The sequence below is a fragment of the Rhinolophus ferrumequinum genome, chromosome 4, assembly GCF_004115265.2.
Source record: "Rhinolophus ferrumequinum isolate MPI-CBG mRhiFer1 chromosome 4, mRhiFer1_v1.p, whole genome shotgun sequence".
Classification (NCBI taxonomy): Eukaryota; Metazoa; Chordata; class Mammalia; order Chiroptera; family Rhinolophidae; genus Rhinolophus; species Rhinolophus ferrumequinum.
In genome coordinates this window covers 86608743-86634067 of record NC_046287.1, presented here as the reverse complement: position 1 = coordinate 86634067, position 25325 = coordinate 86608743, and the positions used below count along the sequence as shown (strand labels likewise).

At 43.6% G+C, this 25325-nt stretch overlaps 1 protein-coding gene across 2 annotated transcripts; it reads right to left on the bottom strand.

Annotated features, from left to right (window-relative positions):
- Window positions 1-915: 915 nt before the first annotated feature.
- C4H13orf42 (chromosome 4 C13orf42 homolog) lies at window positions 916-22819 on the bottom strand. Of its 2 annotated transcripts, none has more exons than XM_033104614.1 (4): window positions 22106-22819; window positions 6057-6207; window positions 3995-4235; window positions 916-2847 (listed from the first exon to the last, which is right to left on the bottom strand). In XM_033104614.1, the coding sequence occupies exons 1-4, from the start codon at window positions 22520-22522 to the stop codon at window positions 2673-2675; spliced, it is 984 nt and encodes a 327-aa protein (XP_032960505.1). In that variant the 5' UTR covers window positions 22523-22819; the 3' UTR covers window positions 916-2672. The 2 variants fall into 2 exon arrangements, with proteins under 2 accessions (XP_032960505.1, XP_032960506.1); XM_033104615.1 differs by having other exon boundaries at window positions 6057-6204.
- Between the last annotated feature and the right edge of the window lie 2506 nt (window positions 22820-25325).

The following is a 25325-nucleotide window of genomic DNA, read 5'->3' as shown; positions in this document are numbered from 1 at the left end:
AAGCAGCTTTTGGAAGCTGACAAAGACAAGGAAGTGGATTCACTCCTCAAAGCCTACAGAGGAAGCTACTTCTGCCCCCACTTTGACTTATTTTGGTTCTTATGACTTCCAGACTATAAAAGAATAAGTTTGGGTTGTTTTAAGCCCTTAAATATGTGGTAATTTGTTACAGCAGCAACAGGAAACGAATCCACCATAAAAAGGCCATCGATGATGAAGGAAGCGCAGTCTCCTCTTAGACCCACTCCGGGATCTGTGTCTAAGAGTAGGCACCAGAAAGCTCTGTCCTGGCAACCATGTTCTCAGTTGCCTAGCAACCAGGAAAAGGGCTGGAATACACAGTTCAAACTAAAGGACCCCATGTATCTTTCTCCATGAAAGAGAAGATATTTTATGGGGGTGGGGGTGGGGGACGGGCGAGGGGAGAGCTAGCAACCAAAAGCTAAAGAACAAGCCAGATGCCAGGGACTCACAACTTCTTTTTGGACATTCTGTCTAGGGACGTTCTGTCTCGGCAGATTTTCATATATCAAAACTGAGACAGTTCTGGGAAAACTAGAGCCACTAACATAATTCCACAAAGACCAGCTGATCGAATAACTGGTCGTTTCAAAGGGGAAAAGAATCAATCAGCTGTTTTACTGAACTAACCTTCCTTTATCTCGAAACCCCAGCAGACACCATCTCAGTATTCCCCAGAGAGAACCCACATCCTAGGGTTTATCACCAATTTCAAAGACTTACAATCATCCCAATGGCAAGCCAGCCTCACGTTTCTGAATCACGGAATTTTTCAGACAGTCGTGTATAGTCTCATTAAAGATAAAAATTTACAAAACATGAAGCAAAAGAGAAAAACATAGCTTCATGTCCCATAGTAATAAATGCTTTAAAAAAAAATCAAGACTCCAAACATCCTCTCTATCATGTTTATTTTTTTCTTATCTGTTAAAGCAAAATGTACACAGTGTCTTCACCACATTGTGTCAGGGTCCGTTTATGATAAACTGTAGTTTGATAAGAAACACAGTCAAGAGACCTTCATTTTGAGTTTACCCTCATCAGTGACTTTCATTTGTGGGACTTCAAAACAAAGCCACATTTGGGGAAAAGAAAGATACATGGTGATGTTAACTTGGTGTGCTTTAATGCAGTTTATAAAACAAATCTCCCAAACATTTATTTTTCAATTAAGCTTCTGGCTGTATAGCGAGCTTAGTATAAGCAACAAAATGAAAGAAACCTCCCAAACATTGACATTGGCACTCAACAAATAATAAAGACAAGCATTAAAACATTTCCAGTATATTTTCATTCTGAAAATGTGTTTCCATAAAATTTCTAAGAATGCCACGTAAGTATTAGGAATTTTTTTTTTTTTTTTCTGAGAGGAATTATAAATCCTTAGATTCAGGCAGTCAGGTTCACATAACTAAAAGGTTCTTTCTTAAAAAACTGAACAATAAGAATGTCATTACATGGGCCTGGCAGAAAGGAAGCTTTATTTAGTTCTTGGAGAGACCTTAGCCTAGAACATTCTTGGCTTAATTTAAATTACTGGTTTTTCCTAGTCTGTCTCCCTCCCTTACTCCTGTTAGCCCTCTTGTATTCATGGGCAGGCAGCCTTCTCCCACCCCCAGGTGATTTCTTTTTCTTTTTTTTTTTTAAGAAAATGTCAGAAGAAATAGGTCAGAGTGCAGTGTATTCTGCAAACCGGCACTTCTTAAACTTGAGCCGGCGTAAGTATAAGCAAAAATGCAAAACAATATATATATGACAAATGCGAACACTATATTGAAAATGTAATTCTGATTCAAATACAATTGCTGAAATACAGAAATCCTTCCTAGTCCAAAAGAACTTAATGATTCTGATTTCCCCCTTAATTGGTACAAGGGAGAAGCACAGCCTGTCATAAACTGGTTACCTGGGTATCTATAAGGATTTTATGGGGAGAATTAGGGGGGAAAGCACCGCTTCATCTCCCTCCTTCCCCAGCAAACCGCCTATGAGAAGTGGAGATGAGGTTTGGAGCTGGGGGAGATAGTGTGGTCTCACGACATGGCTCCGACACGTTCCTTCTTCCATTCCACTGCCAGGGCACTGGCCTCTTCTGTAGCCTAATCCAGCAGAAGTTCCCAGAACATGGTGGAAAAGGTTAGGGTAAAAGGAGCTGCTTCTTGAACTGCGTTCTGCACACAAAAAAAGGCAATCTCAGTATGTACCCAAAGTGTTTCTGAGCCCCGTAGAGAGGAGCTGCCTCTTCGAAAAACTTGGCCCAGATCCCTGGGTGGCTTTGTTCCCTGTGATGAGCACAATGCTAGCAGCCACTTGGATAGATGCAAGGAGAACTAGGAACAGCCAGGGGAGGCAAGGGAGTGAGCCTGGACACTCCCACTCAAGGCTTTCCTTTCTTTCTGCCATTGAAGACCAGCCAGGCAGTTACTACCTGCTAACCTGCCTGTGTAGGGAAAGCCCAGCTCCCAAAGTCTCCAAAGGCAGGATGTTGGGGAGGCCGCAGGTTGTTTGGCACTAACTGGGTACCAGCAGTGTGACCATAGGTTTGACTTTGTTACAGTTTCCATTTTAAACTCTTCTAAACTTCCATGCTGCACTGAAAGCAGACAGCTTCTCAGAGATCCAGCCCGAGCCGGGCTGAAGAGCCGAGGGAGTCAGGACACTGGCCTCTCCCAGAGCCGCTCTCGAAGCAGCCACTGCCCTTTGGGGTTCTCTGTCTCGTAGCAGTCCTCCCCCAGAGATGTCAGCTGCTCCAGCTCAAAGAGCTCCCCATCCCATTCCACGTCTTCTCCCGAGAAGTTGAAGAGGATCCGTCTGGAGCTCCCCAGGCTGGAAGGGAGGAAGGCAGCAGAGGGGTTAAGTTTGGCTTGGCCAGCCACACTGAGAAGGGATGCTCTTATTCACATCTGCAGTGGAGACCATCAGATACTCCCCCAGTGCTGGGCCTTGTGGAGGACAAAGCAGTGTCAGCACTGGGGTTGTGCATAGACCTCAGCTGGACCTCGAGCTGGCCTTGAAGGAGAAGGGTTGATATTGAGGGCTGGGTCCAGTACATAGTCCACAACTGTGGCAGGAAAATGCTATTTAGAAACCCCTGAATCCATCAGAGTTGAATGGCTCTTGCAGAAACAAAGAAAAACAAGTGGATGAGCCTCGATGGGCCCTTCTATTGTGAAAGGTGAGGTACCCCCAGAGTGGCCTAGGTTGGCCACAGCAAGAGAGGACTTACTGTTCTGAATAACTGGGTCACAGGAATTTTGGGCTAGAGATGTAACTTGTCTTGGGAGAGGAGGACCTGGAGAGATTGGGGCCGAGAGGGGCCAAGAAATGGTGGCAAGATGGCAAGACAGGTCCAGCCAGCAAGTTCTCCATCTGAGCCTGGCCAATGCCTTTCTAAGGGAGGGGCATCTAATCGGTTTGATGTTGGTTTCCTCTTGGTGCTATGCCCTCTTCAACCCCAAACTCTCATTAAAGGTGTGTAGCACACAGTGTGTCAGTAGCAGTTAGGGGAGAAAAGGAAAGAGGATATCACACAGTACGAGGACTAAGTGGGCCAGAGAAAGGGAGGCAAATAGAGACCTAAAGTGACAGAAGTGGGGACAGCAGTGAACCAGGCTAGAATAGTATATATATCTGGTGCAAAAAAAAAGTATACACATTTTAAGAAAGGAAAACTATATTAAAATTGTAATACTCGATATATAGTGATAATAAAAGACGAATACAAGTCACGTTTGACTTCTACAATTATAAGTCGTGCTCAAAGTGGTTACCATCCGAGTCCAGACACTTCTGATTATGGCGAACTACTGCTTGAGCAATGCTGACCAAAGTGTCCACTTGTATACATTTTTTGGCACTCCCGGTATATATATATGTGGCATGTAGGATAGGGACTCAAGGTACCTTAAGAATAACCCAAGAGTCTGGAGGACATGATAACATCCTGGTTATACTGCGTGGTCCAAGCACTTACTCTTTTTTGCAGGCTTTAGGCTTGAATTTCAAGGTGCTGAATGCCCCTTCCACAGCCTTGGGCAAGTAAATGGGATGCCTCTCGAGTCGCCTCTGAATGCCGATGGTCCTGCGCTCTGTGCTCCTTCGAAACTGGCCATCTGCTGTGTGCACCGTATGCACAGCCATGTCGTCAGAGTGCCGGCGAGGAGCCCGCAGGATCCAGTTGGAGTGCAGGCTGTGCTCGCGGGAGCTGGTGGCCACTGGAGGAGAGAAGCAGGGCCCCCAGAAGGAGGACTAGCAGTCAGGAGCAGCAGAAGTCAACAGAGAGTGGGCTGAGGACTCAGCAACAAATGTGTAGAAAATTCATAGCAAAGTCTTAGAAAGCACTGGAGGGCCAAGCAAAGGCACTGATTTGACTCTGCAATTATGGTGTATGAATACAATGGAATATTGTGTGTCCATTAAAAATAAGGACATTGATCTGTATTTACTAACTTGAAAAGATGCCCATGATGTATTGTAAATTCTTCGGTGAAAAGAGCAGATGACAAAATAGCAAAGAGATCCTATTTTTGTTGTTTTGTTTTTGTTTTGTTTTTTTTAAAAATGAATCTGTGTGTTTAAAACCTTTTTGAAAGGACATACACCAAAATGTTAGCAGCAATTATTATCTCCAGGTGGTAGTATTACAGGTCATATTCTTTACTTTCTTCTTTATATTTTAGTGTGTTGTTTGACTCAATGAACTGTTACTGTTGTAATCAGAGAAAAACCATATAGTCATTTTCACAGTTATAACTATGAAGATGACATTTTTGTCCTCAGTAGATTTCGTTGTCCTTCATCAATGTCCTGGATTCCCAGAGTCCTGGGGAGAGTGCTGCTTTTTGTCAAGGACTGAAGGGGCTGCGGTGGGAGCGGAGGGCGGCAGATGGCCCTGCAGGATACAGTGAGATTGGGGAGTGGGAGTAACTTATGACAGTCCCCAGAACTCAGCGAGAACCAAAAACTCACAGATAAAAGACTCTGGGGCCAGAACAACAACAAACCACAAGAATGTAATCTGTTGAACGTTAGATAAAACACTCAAGAATTATTTAATACTGGTACGGAAAGCTGTTACCTCATTAACCAGGGGCCAGTAACCCCTGAATAAAATCATTAATTATGCCATGGCAAGGCAAGTCAAAAATAAAGAAACTAACAGTAGAGTAATGGAATTTAAAAGTGGGCTCAACTCATGAACTGGTTGAATTCTTTGCTCTCCACCAGGAGAAAGCCAGTGACACATCTTGACGAGGAGGAAAGCATCGTCCTCAGCCCTCACCTCACTTCCTCCAGTGATCCAGGCTGGGCCTGGGCCACCCCCCAGGCCATCTCCTGCCCTACACATGCTCACAGTGCGGTGACCCTGAGGACCACAGAGGGAGTGCTGGGGGGAGGGGTGCAGACGGGTGACAAAGTGGGCATGGATCAGCCTCGGGTCCAGCCACCAGTGCTGCCCCAGGGCCAAGCTAGCTCAGGTAGGGTCAGATGCTGGATTTTAAAATATAGTTTGTCCTTTTTCCTTCTTTTTTTAAAAAAAATTATGACCAAATAAACATAACATAAAATGTACCACTTTAGTCATCTTTTAGTGCGCAGTTCAGTAATGTTGAGTATATTTGCTTTGTTGAGGGAGAGAGCTCCAGAACTTTTTCACCTTGCAAAACTGAAATTCTATCTCTCTACCCATTTAACAATGACTCCCCACCTAATGCCTTTGTTTAATCATGTTCCTATGGCTTTCCCTTATGGAACCTTACAAAAGGCCTACCCTGTCTCAGCTGTGACAAGTAGACCACAGGGAAGGAGTTTTTGTCCAGCTATGGCCCCACGTGTTGAAGGGGCAGGCTGGGGCAGTGGCAGCAGAAACAACTAAAGCGGGGACCCCAAAGGGAAGAGCAAGTCCAGGGCCAGCTTCTGGCTTGCAGATATTATTTTCCCTGTAGCTGGGAGGTGGGATTCCGGAGAGCCCATCTTGTAAGTCCATGCCAGAGACTGCAAGCCACCCACCTTCTGCCCCCAAGATGTGCACTCACCATCGAAGTCCACATCTTCATTCTGTGGGTCTGCCTCAGCAGCCCTCGGCCGTTTCTCTGTATCCAGCTCTGCGATGATGGAATCAAAAAAAGCTATGGCCTCTTCCACATCTGCGCTGAATTGTGAGTATTTCCTTGGGCTTGTTTTCTGCTGCAGGTGAAGGGAAGGAGAGAAGGTTGCCTGAGCCAGCCTCGTAGCACCCTCACACAGGTCAGCCACAACCGCCAAGAAGGATTAAATGTTCCAGACTGGCACATCAAGTTATGAATTTGTGGGGTTTAAAAAGGTAAATTTGAATAAGTGCTTGTGGAAGAAAGGTAGAGACACTCTACATCCCCATTGCTGTAGGTCAATGGATTTCTAATTATCTCAAGGAGAGAGAGGGAAAGAATGAAAAGATCTGCCTCCCTTAGTCAGGACCTGTTATTGACCATTAGGCAAAAAATACTTGGTCTTTCTTTGCCCCTGTTCCCTGCTCGGCGATTTTACAGTTCCTTAGGTAGGTGATGAAATGCTCACAGAAGGAAAAGGAGAATAAGATACGTTGGAAACTCTTCCTAAGAGTCTTCGGTACCCAAAGTGGCCAAACTTGGGCTCAAATCATTGAATAAATTGAAGCGATATTAGTATAATTGTTTCAAAAGTCTAAGGAATAATAAAATATAGAGTTAAAAAAATCTACTGAGTGCCTAACTGCGCTCTGCCCTGATTTGTTCTCTTTCACAATCTCATTCTCCGTCATCGTCTTCACAACAGTCCACCAATGGTCACAAGTCTGACATCATGGAAGTTCAAGCACCACGGTGAACTTTGATGGAGAGCTCACCAGGAAAGGCACAGAATCGATGCAGGAACTAATAAAACACTCTCCAATGAATTTAGGAAATAAGAGAACTCAGGGAGAAAAAAAAAAAGGGACAATATGTGTTAACCCAGGCTATTCTGACCAGGTGTAGAGTTCTTTTATTTGACGTGGGCATTTTGAAAGTAGAATGGTATTAAAAATGAATATGATCAAATTATAGACTGGAATGTTGGGAAATAAATGGGTGACATCTCTGTTTATGTACAAGCTATGGGTGACACGTATGCATTTTGTACTATTAGAAAACATTTTTAAATCGAGAGGTGTTTTTTTATTCCTTTTCTATTAGTAAGGAGCCTTCTTACAGAAAATATTAAAGAACCACAACATGCACCTCAATCTTTTCTGTTAAAAATGGAAAACTATCCAAATGTAGTTACCCTCCCCTTCTTCAAAGAGCCCATTAAAATGAAAGCCAGTAGCAGAGACAATAGAAACCCCAATGACGAAGAGAAAAAGGGAGAGGCCATCAGTGAAAGAGAGATTTCCAAAAGCTTCTGGCCATTGGGAAGCAGTTGAAAAGGGGTAATTGATGGAACAGAGCAGAGGGGACTGGCCTCCCAGAGCAACATTGGTGGTGAAAGCAGCTGAGAAGGGGGACATTTTGACCCTTGGGAACTGAAAATGCTTCAGACTTGGCAGCACCAGGTATCAGGTTGGGAGCAAGATGCGGGAATAGGATGAAGGACTGGTTGAAGGTCTCTGTGAGCACAGAAGGCCAGACCAGCAGGCATGCTTCCTGCAGGCCGATGACCGGATGGCTCACCTCTGTAGGCCAGTCAATGTTCTTTTCTCCTCCCTGTTTTTTTCTTGCTGGCCCCTCTCCCTTGGACGTCTCATCTGGTTGACTCCTGTTCATCCACTAAGACTTGACTGAGGCAGATCTTTCTGGAGGAAGACCCCTCCTCTCCTGAGCTATTTCCCTCTAAGCTCCATGGTCCTCAATACCTGACCTCATTCTACCAAGACACATACCATTTCAGAGATTTTTGTGTGTGTGTGAGTGAAGTGGAGGAGAGAGATACAAAGAATGGAGAAAACCACACAATCTGGACTGAGTCCCAAAGGAAGGACAGATATTGTCTAATAGGAATGGCAGGTCCATAGGTTTTTGCATCTCAAAATCCATCTCCACATGGAGAGGATGTGTCTAAGTTTCTAGTAGCAACTACCATCAGTGTTTGGCTTAATAATAGGGTCTCAGTCTTGCATCCGTCTGAGTCACCCTACTATTTGATCTAAGCTGTTCATTCCTCAGCATCTCCAGAAAGTAGACTTTGGTCAGCAGCTCAGAGCAGCCTGAAGCAGTTGCTTTCATTTATGAAAGGGTTTAGAAGATTGTCTTAACTCTCAAAGGCTAAAAAAACAATGTGCGTCCTACCACTAGTCTGATTGACATGAGCCTTTTCCTGTGGTCTCTTAGGAGGGTTTCCTGACCCTCCTCAAGTATCATTCTCCAAGGACAACATTTACAGATTAAAAAAATAAATCAATCAACCACTAGCACATACATCACCAGTTTAGCCCCTGAACTCTCTGTCCATCAAAACTGGTAGACAAAGGCCCGTTAGCTGCACACTTGTTAGTTATTCCAAATATTCAAACATGTTGATTGTTTCCAAAACTTTAAGCTTTAGGATTCAAGACTCAGGTATCCCTCCCATATCTTACTCTTTCTGCTTTGCTTAGCAGAGATTGCCTTCCCGGGCAATTTCACCCAGAGACACTGATAAGCTCCTTAGGCAACACTGAAGACTCCCATCTTCCAGAGTCTCTATTGAGTCATTCAACTTTAGTATTATAAAACATGTTTCTGTCACAAGAACTTTGGGATCCTGGTGTGGCTGGAAAGTGAGACATTGGGACACACTGGTGACATTATTTGTGGCTGACCCATACCTGTGTGACCAAGTCATCATAAGAGGGCTTTCCCCCACCCCTTACCACAATTGCCTTCCTTAGTTCCCCACAAACCCTTCACGGGATGAGGTAGGAGCATAAATAAATGTAAATGAACAAACAATTGCTTTCCTACCTTACTTAGCACCACCTTCCTTCCCTGCACACAAAGCACCCACCCCTGACTGAGTCTAAAAGCCAGGCCTACCAGGCGGTGAGGGTATGCCTCTCCCTCATCCCTGCCAGGGTGAGTCTGTGGCAGTTGAACCCAATCCCATCTGGACATCAGAATCTCCTGGGGTGCTCTGAAAGAATATCTGTATCTGGCCTTCTCCTAGATGAATTACTTCAGATAATCAAGTGATTCTAAAGCACAGCAGTTGAGAACCACTGATCTGTAGGGACCGGGACATGGGGGAGGGAGCGAGACAGTCACAGGAATTCCTACCTCAGGGTCTGGTGTAGGACGCAAACCTTAAACACCACTCTTCCTCCCTGGCTCTGCAAGAGCCGACAGGAGTGCTTCCACAAAGTCAAGAGCACAGCGACAGGACCCAAGGGGACAGGACACAGGTCACTGAAGAAAGAGGACAAAAGCTCCTGGATTGTGATGCCCAGGCTCCCTGTGTGCTTGTGTACCTGTTGTCGCTCAGCTCACACAGATGCCAGATGAAGGGACCACACCCACCCTGTTCCTCTCCCTTCCCGGTGGGGGCACGAGAGCATCCCGCCATGTGGTTCACCCAACATCTATCTTTCCCTCCCAGCCCCCAAACCTGACCCAAATCACCTCCTAGAGAGGCATCCCTCTGCTTGTACTCATATAGTTTTGTTTGCTGCCTGGGCTTACTGTTTGGCCTTCATCTCTGCTAGACTTAATTTTGTTTAGACACCAAGCTTTTTGTTTATCTCTCCATCATTTCTTCTTAAAATATATTTACATTTGTATTTAGCCACGTAGTTAGAAAACAAAAGGTAGTGTACAATATCCACCTGTGAACGTTGCTTTCTTCACTGACTCTATCCTGAGGATTACTTCACAGCAGTAAATAGAGGGTCTGCCTCATCCCTTTGAATAGCTGCATGATTCTTCATTGTCCAGACTCACTGTGGGAACAAACTATGGTCCCCTACTGTTAGATCTCTGGGTGTTCAGCACCTTTTGCTCTTACACTTAGTGCCTACACATGTATCATCTTGGGATTTGCCAATAATACCCTAGTTCGCGGTAGGCTTCTAACTGTAAGTGTTCAGCGTGCTGTGCATATGCTTTACAGACAGAATGGGAAGCATCAAGTGGTCTGGCAAGGCAGTTCAGTGAACAGAGCTTCTGTCGTACTTGATAAGTTACACTTTTAAGTGTCTCCGCATGAATTGTGTGGTGATTTTTCTGCGCACCAAGGCTAAGCTACAAGTCTGAGCTTTCTGGGCCTTTTCAAGTCCTATTTTAAACCCAGGCTAAGTCTAGCTTTTTCAGCCTTCCCACAGCTTCCATGGGCCTTTCTCTCCTCTGTGAGGACCTTCTCTTGGTCAACACTCACAGACCATGAGCACGAGGACCGCACCAACCGAGGCTCACGTTTCCAGACTCGGGCTAATAAACATCACGGGATAATCTACTTCACAAAGAGGTGGTTGTACAAAATGAGACGTCTGTCATCAACACCCCTGGCTGAGATCCAAAATTGTCCTCCCCCTCTGAACTCAGAACGCTGGGTAAAAGTGGATTGCTTCCCTCCCAACCTTGACTTTTTTCTAGCCCACGACATTTTCAGTACTTTTCTGGAAAGACTGCACGCCAAGCAGCTTGCATCCTGTTGCACCTGGTCAGGCCTGAGTTTCACAGGGCTCATGTTCCTTCACCAGCAGCCCCACAACAGCCAGGGAGAAAGTACTTTCTCTGAAAGCCTCTGTATTGCATTGCTGACTCCACTCCAGTTTGCCTTTCACATTTCACCTTCAGTGGCCTTGGGGTGATCATTTTCCACACCTCCCTGTCCCACCCTCTCACACCAGGCCTGGGTCTCAGATTACTTTGCCCAGATGGAACCCTTTGCATTTTTCCAAACGAAGCTCCGCTGTATTTCTCATTTTAATTTCTAAGTGCCACCAAAGGCAGTTAATGATATTTTTCTGTATTTCATACCAGCTGCCACCCTGCTGGTTTCACCTGCCTTGGGAGTCCCTGGTCTTCTCCAATCTATTCGTTTCTTCTGGGATCTGTCAGTATTTGTAGACAAGTGATCTGGATTCTACAAAATGCACTTCCAGTTGTAAACAGCAATACTTTTTTTCAGAGTTTAGGGCAGGGTGACATTCTAAACGCACCCAAAGTCAAGAGGACCACTACTAAACCTGTTGCCTCCTTCTCTCTTCTCCTCCTTGGCAATCCCCTTCACCTTTTCAGGGAGCCAACTTACACGTCACCTCCTCTCTGATGCCTTCACTCATTGCAGCAAACAGACCTAGGAACACCCTCCAGGCTCACGATCTGACCTTGTGAACCGTCTGCTCCAGCACGTTGTGTTGTACCCACGTAGCTCCCAGCAGACCAGTGGTCCTTAAGTGCTTCTCTGACATAGCTTTGGCATACAACATCACAGAAACGACTCGCTAAATGCTCACTGCCAGCCGCTGCTTACATGAGACAGGTTTACAATACACACAAACGCAACATTAATAGTTGTAATGCCACCCATTTCTCTTCCTAGGAACCCAAACACACAGTGAGGTCCAGGCAGTGAGGCTGAGAATGACAGCTTCAGACTATGGGCTGCGTCAGGGCAGACGGGTTGTCTGTTCATCTATGAATGTTAAGCACCTATTCTGGCGGCTGGTACAGAGTAATAAGTATTTCTTGAGTGAATGAATGTACACAGTCCCCATGCCATTACCTAATGTTTATATTCTCCAACCCGTTTGCATTGCACGGTGCTACTGTCTACTTTTGGATTTCACTTGGCAAATTTTGAGAACTCTGAACTCCTTGTTTTTATGGAGTACTAATAATACTCTCTTGAGCTAATAATACCTGGAAATCTGAAAGTCAACAATTGAGATAAAATTTCCAGGATCAAATGTGGAGTTAGTCTGAATTGGAGAGATAATTTTCCCTTGCATCATTCAGCTGGTGAAGTTAAATGCAAAACAGCTCAAATGTATCCACAAGCAATTTAATAACATTAAAAGAAGCTATTCAGAATAAACCTTAAAAGCTCTGACTAATACATTCTCTTTGCCTTCTGCCAATTTTGCGATGGATATTCAAGACCAAGTCCAAAGTGACATTTACCTTGTCCCTTCTATATTAGATCACCTAAGGAAATGTGCACCCATAACTGAATAGGCGTTTGTGAAAAAAAAGGGAGGGGAGATTTATGAAACAAGAATTGTACATATCAGAAATAAACAACTTGGAAAAACATATAATCACTGAAATTTAAATATATACATACACAGACCCACATTCAAATTTTCAATAGATAACCTAAATGGTAGATTTGCCAGAACCGAAGAAAAAAAATCAGTGAAGTAGATAATGGAGCTAAGAAAATAAGCCCAAAGGGACAAAAAGAAGCAAGAGGTTTGTCACGAACTCTAGTACAACTAAAACTTGGTATTGCCTATCATAACTAAACATTAGTCGTTTTAGAAGCAGAGCTGCTCGTCTTCTGTCTTTGGTTTTATAGGCTCTAGATTCACAGGCTGATAAGCTCAGTCTTTTTTTCTCTCAGCTTTAAAATCTTAAGGCCATTGTTTTTTCTTTTCTAGCACCTGGTAACTCCTTCACGTACGTGTCATCTAAATGATCATTTCACTTTAACAAAACACTGAGTGAAAAATTTTTGCTCACATTTATCAAACTGTTAGAAGCCAGACTTACAGAATTGAATCAACATCCTTGAAACACAGTGTAAAATCTTTACATACGATAAATGAAACATCACATTCCAATGAGAAAAGGGATAGATTTGTCAATAAATGATCTGAGAAACTTTGTTATTGGGGAAAAATTCAACTTGGATTCTTACTAAGTGTCAAAAGGAATTACTGATAGACAAAAGACTTGGGGTTTTATTTAAAAAAATAAAACTATTAATAATGGAGAAAAATGGCAAATATGCAATTTGACCTTGAAACATAGAAGGACTTTCTAAGCACGAAAACAATGGAAGAAATATCAAAGACAAAAATTGGTATGTTTGACTATATAAAAATCAGTAGTACTCATACATCAGAAAATGTCAAATAAAATTCAAAGATACATAATAACTTAGAGAAAATATTTTTAACACAGATGGCAGACAATGTACTCATATCCTTAATATAAGAAGATTTCATGTAATCTTTAATAAAGCCAAAAGAAAATTTATGAAGACATAAACAGGCAATCCATTAAATAAGAAATACACATTGGTTTGATAAAATAAAAGGGTCATTCTTTGCTCAAGCAATAATAAAAAGAAGTACATAAAATAATGTAGTTTATCTACATATTACATCAGTAAACTTTTTAAATTAATGACAATGCTTGGTGCTGATTAAATGCAATTAGAAGGACTTTCTAAGTCACTGTTGATGAAAGTATAAATTATAAAATGTTTCTAAAAAGCAATATGAAGAAGAATTTTTTAAAAAGAATGAGTTTTAACCTTTGATCCATTAATCACACTTCTAGGAATCACTGCTAAAAAATGCCTTATAGACCTAGAGTAAGATGTATTTATAGTTTTTAACAAGTGTTTGAAGAATACAAGTTGTTAAATTTTTGCTGTTAAAACTTCAGTTCTCAAAACCTAGTTAATGAAATGGGAAAGAACCTACAAAAAATATATTATAAAAAGTATGAACCAAATTTAGTAAATTCATACATATACATATATTAGAGTTGCCAAATTAACAAATAAAAATATAGAATAGCAATTCAATTTCAATTTCACATAAACGATGAATAAATTTTTAGTATAAATATATACCAAATATTGCATGGAAATAATTGTACTAAAAAAAATTTATTGTTTATCTAAAATTCAAATTTAAATAGTCATCCTTTATTTTATCTGGCAACCCTAATAAACATATATGCAAAAATACAAGAAATAAATGATTGAAAAAAATACACCTAAACATTTTACAGTGATTATCTTTGAATAGTAGGATTCTAAGTTATTTATACTTTCTTCTGTATATTTTTTTGTGTTTTACAAATTTCATTTAATAAGGAAATAAATATAACCTTATCATCAGAAAAAAAATGTTTACCTAACAACATGTCCTTTTGATGATGAGCTCTGAGCCATTACACCCTGGATATTTTAATCATTAGGATATGATTCCATATGAATATACTCAAACTGTATCTACTCTGTGAAAAACAAAAGAGAATTTTCCACTCACTGAAAACCACACATCTATTATTTTTCAGATCTTTCATCAAACTTTGTAACACTTTCCTTCTTAAATTACAGTGGAACATCTCTGATTATTGGTTTATTGAACATCTACTATGTGCCTGGAACCTTGCTAGAGGTTGGAGATTAAAAAGATAAGTAAAATATGGTGCCCCCACTCAACGAGCTGATGGCCAGTGCAGAAACAGCAAATGAACAGATAATTACAGTGCTATGTGCTGAGTGTTGAGTGCTGAGCGCTAAGATACAGGTCGGACAAAGGAGGAGGAAAATCCACTGTATTAGATTATGAATGTGAGAAATGGGGAAGTGCTTTCTCTGCATGCCTAAAAAAGACAAGATGTTAGCCAGGTGAACGAATGTGATGAGGAAGAAAAAGGGAGGAGGAAGTATTGCTTCTCGACTGAGCAAACAGCACGTGCCTAGAAGATAGACTGGAAAATATAATTACCAATCTATGGTCTGAGAAGGGCTGCAGGAATTATGTGCTCTGCTATCAGTCATTATTATACTATCTGACATTTGTGGAGCACTCTACCAAGCATAATGGAATATTGTTTGCAACTCATATTGATTTTTTACTGCCTTTCAACTCTGGACACCAGATACAGGCCAAGTGATAGAGACCCCCACCCCCTCCTCATAATTGATGCTCACCGAAAACCTGCATTTTAATATCACTGTGTTTGCAGAAATTCTCACCGATGGATCTGAAAAATATTTCTCAGCTATTTAAAACAGATCCAGAACCTGCTTCCCTCCCCACATGCAATTTATATATGGATAATTTGGAACCTTTTAGATGACGTGGATACGACCCTCCTGCCTTAGAGGAGAAAGAATCTCCTATTTGCTGTTGACGTGGTCTTATTTCATGAATCAGGATTGAATGGCCTTTACAGAAAATTGATTCTGAAAGCTAACTATTGTCAGAATAAAACTACTTTAAATAAAAATCAATCACTTTTGGCAGGCATTCCCCAGAATTCCATTGGCCCTTTTTAAATCCTTCTTGTAGCAAGTGAATTTCTTTAGTTGGGGATGGGGGAGGGTGGTGGTGCAAGGAGGGGTATACGTTTTGCAGCTAGTTCATCCAGGCAGAAAATCAGGAATCCAAACTACTCAGAACTACATGATCCACAGGAGAATTAATGAAATTTCTTCTGGCTGTGGTAGGCGACTGGCCTCAGAAAATACATACCCAGACCATCCGATCAGTGATGCATGGGGTGCTGCAGCCAAAGCCCAGCTGCCTCCTCAGGCCAGCCTGGTTCCGTGGCCAGTCTCCCTGAGGCTCTTCTCTGTGGTCCGCCCAAGCCAGGCTCCACTTACATGGCCACTCTCATAGTGGGATGCTGGCTGTTTACTGGTTCATCTGGCCCTAAAAGTCTGAGGAGCTGCCCTCAGTGAGGACCCCAAATGCCAACAAGCATTTGGTCAGAGTCAGAGCATCATCTCAAACTTTCTCTCTTCACCTCCCTTCAAAACCCAAGCTCATCAGGCACACAAGGGAAGGAAGTTCTGCTACCCTGTGGGTGAACCTTGAAAACATTACTCTAGGTGAAAAAAGCCAGTCACAAAAGGACAAATACAGTATGACTCTATTTATATGAGGTTCCTTGAATAGGTAAATGCATAGAGACAGAACAGTAGAGGTTACCAGGGGTGGAGGTGGGAAAATGAGGAGTTATTATTTAATAGATAAGGACTCTCTGTTTGGGATGACAAAAAAGTTCCGGAAATGGATGGTGGTGGACTATACAACTTTATGTATGTACTTAATATCACTGAATTGTACCTATAAGTATGACTAGAATGGTAAATATAAAAATAAATTTTAAGGTTTTTTACTTAAAAAGACTATTTTGTATTTTAAGAAGTGAAAAATTGTCAAACGTTTGATAAAAAATTCTCCTAATTCCCAGGTAATGTATTTTTAGAGCTTCCATGACCTCTGAAGGAACTCATTTCTTAAAGTTTTCTAAAAATATATTAATTAGCGTTTAATAGTCTTTCTGATGAATTATTATGGGTTTATATAAATGGTAATTTGGAAAGGTTCATGGAAGTCTAGTGTGAAGCACTCTGGTTATTTTCTGACAATGAACAATTTGAAAAGGTATACATTTTTCTTTAAAAGAAATTCATATAAAATCATTTAAAGAAAAGCACGTAACTTCTTAAGAATGCGTTACTGTGACAGACTTCATTACCCATAATCTGGGAACACTAAAAAGCACTCATTTAAAGAACTATGAAGTACTATGTTTAAAAAGGTAAATTTTATATTATGTTTATTTTACCGCAACAACAACAGAAGGAAGCTGAAATGAGTGATGAAATTGTTCTGGAATTAGATAGTGGCGAAGGTTGCACAACTCTGAATATACTAAAAGTCACTCAATTATACACTTTAAAGGGTAAGTTTTATGGCATGTGACTTAAAGTTGTTGTAAAAAAACAAAAAACAAAAACAAAAAAAACGCCTAGTTGAGAAAAGTGGTGTTCAGGAGGAGGAGTGAAAAGAGAAAAGTAAGATAACCCTTCCCAGCAGCTTGAAGAAATTTCCGAGGGAACAAGAAGGCAGGGAGAAACATGCAGAGGCTGAAGCCAGTCAGGTCCCAGTCATGTCCTCAAACAGATTGCAGACTGCTTTTGCTTTCCCAGGTGCTGGGATGAGGGCAGAAAATAGGAGGAAACACAATAAGACAACTTTCTGCTTTTTACAGGCATTTTTTTTTTCATAAGGTAAGCCACATCGTCAGAGGATTTTGCAAAAAATCTTAGAAGAAGGTGCGGTCCCTCCAAGCCTCTGGCATCTGAGTTGTCAGCTGCATCCAGAAGGCACCGGCAGAAGCTAATACTCAGGTGGCATTCCCTAGACCCTCACTAAGACCCAAGGCAATGCTGCACCCTTGGCTGTCACAGCAGGGGCTCTGAGAAAACGCCACCAGGAAGATGTGTGCTGGTGCATTGCCTCACTCTCCCACAGAATGATCACCAATGAGAATAGGAACTTTGACTTGTTTACCAGTATCTAGAATAGTTCCTGCCACATAGTGTGTGCTCAACAAATATGTGTTGGGGAATGAAGAAGAGAATGAATGAATGTTACATCTATTGATGAATTGTTACTAAAATGTTACTGAGGGCATTACAAGTCGCATCACGCACGGTTCCCTGTATTGAGTCCCAAATGAGAAATTTTGAAATGTAAAGTTGGGAAAAATCTCACTTCCCCTAAGCAATGGGTATGGTTCTTCCTCTTAGATAGTCAGAAGTTTGAAACGAGTCCAGCTCTCTTTTTATTGTAGCTTCCAGAAAGTGCAGAGCCAACTCTAAAGTTCACCCATAGCATCGGAATTAACTGCATGAGCTGCATATTCTTTTGCGTGGTCTTGATTTTCTGTTGATATTTTTTCTCCTCCAATTTTCTAGTTTCTGTTGCTCCATTATTCGGCTGGTGTGTGGCTCACTCTGATAGCTTGTAGAATGAGTTGGGAAGTATGAAAATATTTCACAATACCTACCCATCATGGAGTTCCTGTTGCAGCAGTGCTCACACACTGTCCCCCCAGCTTGCTTCCTAGTGCAAAAGAAGGTAGTACAAACTCAATATTTCAATGCTAAGGAGACCAAGAGTAAAAATGAAATCAGAGTTAGCCATGTGAAGAGAAGGTGTCGAGATAGAAGGAATTTTTACTCATGGGTTGTGGAGAGACAAGAGTCTAAAACATGCCTTCCCATCCTGCTTCCGGTCCGGTTTCTCCTGGACAAAGAGAGGCCCAGGTCACGCAGCCTCATGGGGGAGCTTCACTTTAGCACAGAACCCATGCAGGGTAGGAGACAGGTAGCTCCCTGATGCCTCTCCCTGGCCCAGATGCGCAGAACAAAGCAGCATCCTCACCTCCTCCTGAGGTGCACACTCTTGCCTCTGATATACTATACAAGTTCAAAATATGTTATCCAATTGAAAAGCACTGTGGGCACGTTAATGAGAGTGTGAGTTCTGGCACGACAGAGCCTGGGTGTAAATCCTGGCTCTCTCTTCATCAGGTGTACCACCTTACATAAATCACTGAATGTCTCTGAGCCCCCGTTTTCTCATCTGCAGAGTGGGGCTAACACTTAACACACTGGGTTTGGAGGATGACTAGAGATCAGGGATAACTGCTGATTGTTCCTGATTGTGCCTGGGCTTTGGCATAGGAGCATGGGAGGTGGGTGTGAAGGAGAACCCATGGCTCCATTTCGCTGGCAGAAACACCCCAGGTGTCCAGGGCAGGGGGGCCGGGGTGTCTTGCCCTATCAGTTCAGAAACTCTATATTCCAGGACAGGACTATTTCAAATATGCCATGTTTCCGCCACATGAATTTTGTACCGTGTTGGAAATTTTCACATTTGGTCATCCAAACAGTGAGTCTCAAACTGCAGCTCATGCCCACCACTGACACAAAACTGCTCAGATATGACATTTTTGTTTGTTTTGATTTAACAATGTTGCAGAAAGTGTGTTTCATTCATTTTTATAATGACCTCCTATTCTGAAGGAAGAGCAGATTATCACAGGGCCTGGCCAAGACCCACCTGGCAGGGACCCAGGGGTCTTCCCACACCTAGCCCAGGCTCACCTCACTTCCTCCTTCCATCAACCCACGTAGCTAGCTGCCCTTCTAGGCTCTCAGCATCTCCAGAGGACTAGGATGGCAAACCATTTGGCACCTAGTGCATCATACCCCAGACACACGTTAGCATGGTGACAGAACCTATTGGAATGCCTTACTCCAGGCTGTGAGAAACTATAGCTTGCAAATTAGTATAACATGACCAACAATTAAAAAAAAAAAAGGTACAGAATACTTTGAAAAACATCAGAGTACCAAACAGAGAACAGGAATAAGTCTATTTCATGAAACTTTGTTTTGGTGTGTTTGGGTAAATGGGGTCAACATCTAAAAATCTATTTCTTAGTGAGGGTTTTAAACAAAAGGGTTTAAAAGCCACTATCTTTTCCCCAAAGAAACACAGATAAAGGAACTCAGGTTCTGGGGCCAGGCCAGGGGCTGGTATTTGTGGGGAGGGAGGGAAGGAGAGAGGGAGAGGCTGCCATGGTGTCCAGGCCACAGGGAACACTACTCACTCCCTACATGAAAACAAGCTCTCCCCGATCTACAGCATGAATGACCACAGACATTAAGTCTACTAAGCATCCATAAGTGCTCCATAAGTACTCACTGCTGTGCTCTGGGGACAGAAAAACTGACAAAGATACTGTTTTCAGCTTCATCGAGCTCACCAAGCTCACTGCAGTCCACTGGGGAAGACACACATGCTAACAAACCACAAAGGACGTGGTAGAAGCTAGAACAGAGACGCGTTTAGACTAATGTTTGAGAAGAGAAAAGGCTGCTTCTATCCAGGAGTGCATTCATTTCCTAGGGCTGCTCTGACAAAGTACCACAAACTGGGCAGCTTAGCGCAACAGAAATGTATTGTCTCACGGTTCTGGAGGCCAGAAGTCTGAGATCAGGGTGGCAGCAGGGTCATGCTTTCTTTGAAAGTGCTAAGGAAGGATGTTCCGGCCCCTCTCCCTGCTTCTGGTCTTTCCTCAGCTTGTGACAACATAACTACAAGCGTCACACAGCATTCTCCTTGTGTGTATGCATGTGTCCCTATTTTCCATTCTTATAAGGACACCAGTGGTGTCGGATTAGGGGCCCACCCTAACAATATGCACTCACCCTAACTAATCATATCTATAATCACCCTTTTCCCAAATAAGGTCATCTTCTGAAGTAGTCAGGGTTAGGACTTAAACATAGGATTTGGGGGAATCACAATTAAGCACATAACAGGGGATCAGGGGAAAGAATGTTATGTGCCCTAAACCTTGAACACCAGCAAGCATTTTCTACCAATGCAGGAAGGTGATGACATTGCAGAAGAAAGAAGCTCACCTGGTCCCCTGCCCCTGCATTCACAGAGAGGCAGGTAGGTACAAGCCACCTTGCTAGCCTATCCTCACGGAGGCCATGGAGCCTACACCCACTATGTCTCAGGCACGCCCAGTATACAGCTCCTTCTTTAGGTGTGAGGAAGAACAGCAGCTTGTCTAAAGGCTGCTGAAAAGCCTCCTGCGCCTTACACTTCTGTCAGTAAACACTGGACTACCTAGTATGTACCAGGTCCTCTCACAGGCAGGGTCTTGCTTCCTCCTCACAAGGTATATTCTTGTTTCCATTTGTACACTACGGAAACAGAGGCCCAGAGAGGTAAACTTAACTTGACAAAGACACACAGCTTTTATTTGTAAATACAGAGTTAAAATTCAGGCCTTGTTCTGACTGACTGCGAGGTCCTTTCCAAACTCTTTCCTGGTTACAACCTGGTAAGAGGCATCTCCTGAAGAAATCCCTATATTCTGTCGTGCCCATGCTCCTCCTCACAGCATTCCTCCTCAGCCAGCTGGTTGTTCTGCCTCTAACCCTCTCTCTGTCTTCAGACAGCTGGAAGGGAGCTTGGTTCTGCAAAGAAAGGACTCCATTTTGCAGGAAAACGTAGTGCCTAGAGGGGGTTCTAACCAGAGCCAGAACCCAGGATACTCAAGCTGGAAGGGAGTCCAGAAGCCACTACAACTCCCTCACCCCCCTGTCATCAGAGGTGGCCCTAAAAGAAGGGTGACTGGCCTACAGCTGGATGGTGAGGGTCAGTACTGGGACCTAAAAGTAGGACCCTTTGTATCGATCCAACACTGACATACTTTTGGAGTTAAATTGATTATTTTAACTGCTCCCACCTGGGATAAAAAGCAGACAGTTGAAACCAGTTGGATGAGGCCAAGCCCTGGAGATTTGATAGCAGGCCAATGTCATTCAACCTTAATGGGGCTTGCACAGCCTGTGGGACACTCTGGGGAGACAGCCAGGATATGGGAGAGACAGGCCTGCTCTGAACAACTTAGAGTCCCATCATCAGGAAAACGATTGATGGATATATAAAACAAAACAATCTAAAACTTCAGGCATTAAAACAAAAACTGAGGAAATGAAGGAAGGAAGAACTGAATGAATTGAGGGTCCTGTCGGAATCAGGTCACCCAGCTTCAGCTTGCTCTTCTGTGACACAGAGGGAGCTGCTTCCCCCTTCTTCTCACGAATCACTGGGGTGCTCAAAGAAAGGCAATGTGTACAAACACTGTGATGAGCATAAACAAGCAGATAAATGCAAGCTATTTCTTTCCCTAATTTCCTGCTTAGTCTATTTGAGCTGAAAGTCTCCAGTGCCCAGCAAAACTGTCATGCAATCTCCTTTGAGGCACAGATTCTCTTTGTGGCTGTTCCCAAGTCCCCAGAATACCCGGGTACAGGGTCCTGATGGAGCAAATCCTCCAGTTATTTGGTTCCCATGGGGTTAAGCACCGAGATATTTGAAAACATCTATTTCATGTGAAGATTTCACCATCTCCTGGGATTTTTAGATACGATTGCAATCATAAAAACAATAACAACAATAATTTGCTGAGAAATGATGTGCTGTCATCCGAACACCATACAAGCATAATGTCATCCGTGAAATGGGCGGTAAAGGACAGAGCACCATGCAGCGCAGAGCTTTCTGACCCCACAGGCCAAGCCCTTCCCCAAAACCGCTGTGGGACACCAGGAATTGCGCCTCCCCCGTTGGAAAATCAACACAGGACGAGCCCCTCTTCCCAGGCTGGGCACTGGCAATGAAGAGCCTCTGAGGACAACTAAGCCACTGTTCAGAATGTACAGATGAATTAAGCTGTGCTTGGAGGGGCCAGGCCTCAAACCGGCGTGGAAGCCTCCTGGAACATCTCTCATCTCACTTGCACTTCTCAATGGCACTTACCTTTATTTCTTTGGAGGTGGATTGGCCAAGGGCCTTTTTCCCTCCCTTGGAAGATTTGGATGAGGTGGAGGAGAAGCCCTGGACGCGCTTGGGCTTCAGGTCATTGAGGCTGCTCAGATATTTCCTCCGCAGGGCCAGCAGCTCCTGCAGGTACTGCAGGCAGTCCTGGGTGCGTGAGTACATCCACGCCCGGTCGCCCTCATGCTGCAGGTAGTACAGGCTGGTGTCCATGCTGCTGGCGCTTTTGTATTTCTTTAAGGACTCGCTGAATTTCTCCCCGTGGTCCCCGACCACGTACATGGAGCTGCTGCGGATCAACCGCACCGTAGGGGCTGCTCGGTCATAGTAGGAGCTCTCCGCCACCTCCGCCTTCCTCTGCGGGCTGGAGTTAAAAATGGAATGGAGCTTTCTGAACATGCTGCTCGATTTCTCTCTGTGGGTGCCTTCCAGCTGCCTGAGCCGCGCCACTTGATCTAGCTGGGGGTGAAGGAGCCAACATGCAGGCCTTTCGCCATCTGCCGTCCCGGAGGCCTCCGATCTCGGGAATCCCAGCAAGTGTGGGCTCAGTCAGGCGGGCGACCAGGGCATCTCTCATAAGGCGGACGTTTACACCCAATAACCGAGATGCCATAAAGCACCTGAAGACATGAGTTCAAAAGCAAGCGCCCTGGCTGGTTCTAAGCACATTTGGGGCAAATACCTTCTGTGCTCGTCCAACTGGAGAGGGAAAGCTGACAATGCTTTTCCTGCTCAGCTATTTTCTTTCCTTTTCATTTTCCATTGCTGGAAGTGGTCTCGCTTGGTTTGACTTGCTCTTGGTGTGGATTTTTAAGTTTCCACCTCGGCTGAGCTGGCCCTGGTCCTGAATTTCCTGTATCCAAAATGAAATCCTACTTGGCAAAGACACCCCTCAGCCAAAAGCAGTGTGTTGCTTGAGGTAAAATCTAGTTCCCCGAGCTGGGCCAGGGCGCACACAGCCAGGGCAGTTGGCAGGAGGCTCGGAGATCCCCGATAAGCTGGGCTCTGAGCAGGTATCCGAGCGCCCTGCAGGCGCCTCACCTCCGGTAACGAGACCTCACAACCGTCACCAGATAGCAGCCCATTGTGGAGACGGAAGGATTCAGGTATCTGGACCACAACTTTCTGCACAAAAGGCTCAGTGAGCTGAGGGTGGCCACATATATGGGGCAGACCTGTTCTTTAGCTTGAGTACATTTTCATTTAAATAGACTAGTTATGATCAGACACAAATTTTGTTCCAAAGCATCATTTGAGAACATTAGAATCTCAGGGATGTTCGCTCTAGGATTTTTCTCAGATAAATGCTAAACATCATTATTGCACTCATTTTTCTACAGCCTATTTTTTTTCACTCAGAGAGCTGAAGCCTGTAAATCTCTAGCACAGCATTTTCTTGAGCTGAGAAGGACATTAGAGGAGACCATGAGCCCCCAGAAATTGTATGGAAAATGTTATTGGATGTATGTGTTAACATGGTTTATTTTTGCTGCGGTTTTTTTTTTTTTTTTGGTTTTGTTTTGTTTGTTTATTTTTTTAGAGAGAGAGAAATTGTTCATGGTTTTATCAGATGGTTTTTATCAGATATTCAAAGAGGTCTTGGATACAAAATATTAAATTAAAAAATGTTTATATCCTGTTCTAGAACTATAACTTTGCTTTTTAAAATATAGCTATAAAAGGACATTATTGCTGCATCTGTATTGAGCGCTTCCTCTGCATGAAATGTTCTCCTAGACACTGTGGTGAGATGGCCCCAAAGAGGTAGAAGCATTTGCACCTGACGCAGAGTGCTTTAGGGCTGATGAAGCACTCCCACACAGGTTAATTTATTGACGTGTTATGGCTTTCTTGGGAAAGAAGGATCATTTCCATTACGATTATGACTGGTCCTCAATTCACAAATAAAGAAGGTGAGCCTGGAGATCTTAGGAGACCTGTCTCAGGTCTAAATCTTATCAGTGAGAAACTAGCCCCCAGACCAGTGTTCTAGCTTCAAGGGAAGCTGGTCAGACTGGCCCCTCGGACATGCCAAGTCACATGCTCCAATGTCTCCTGGAGGCTCTCTATCCAGCCCATTTCTCTGGCTTTGCACAGGCACAATATCTAAGCACCCAGGATGGAAAAACACTGAGAAGATTTCCTCCTAGAGAATCCAGGGACTGTGACTATACCACCTTTCTCAGTAGCTTTGCCAGTGGGCCTATAATGATACTTAGTCTACATGGATTTTTTAGAAATTTTAAGTAGATTTTTAAAAAATGAAGTATAATCTATATCATATCCAGAACCTCATAAGAACCAAACCTCTTGATTGCAAAGAGAATAAAACTATCTTCCTATGTATTCTTCCTATGTGTTCTTCTCCACTCCACTCCTACCTCCCTGCTAGAGCCTTCCCGGGGGCCAGACTTATGAAGAAAATTGTAGTGACATCACTTGCAGAATATTTCATGAACACTAAGGAACAGGGCTTTCACAGCAGCCATGACCCAGCTCGCTGACGCTCACCTTCTGTCCTGGAAGCCATCCCTTTCTCTGGAGCTCCTACTGAGGGAGTCCAGGGGAGAGAATGCTTTCTCCCTACAAAAGTACTTGTCAGCTCTGCTCAAGAAAATTTGTTCCAAGTGGCAACTGCCTTTATGCCATATTTAGATTTTCTCATGGCATCACTAGAAGAAATGGGTGTGAAGTCACCTCATGGTCTTAAAAAAATGTATTTCAAAGACATTATAAATGCCCATCCCATCCCAAATCAGGTACCCGGGCTTGACTCTTCCCTTGCATCATGGGAAACGCTGGGCAAGCACCTAAGTGGGGAAGGGGAAAGGCCTGTGTCCTCACCCCCAGCCCAGCCCTCCCACACCAGCCCCACAGTGGACTGGAAGGGAGCCGGCCCTCGGAGCAGTGCTCCTCACTCACATAGACCAGGCGTGCTGTTTGTGTAGTGTCAAGAGCCTTGAGGCTTCACCAGGACCCCAGAGAACTGGTGTAAGGTGACTCAGCACAACAAAGTTGGCTTTATTCCAGAATTTTTCAAACTCAAAGGGAAGACGTCAGGGCAGGGGCATAGTAGTCCAGAGAATGTGCTCTGTGGTGATGCGGCGCCCTGGAGGCTCTGGGCAGACTGATGGAGCTTTTCTGTCTGCTCCTGGGTGAGCCAAGCCTGCATTGCGGGAGCTGTGGTAATGCTCACAGCCCA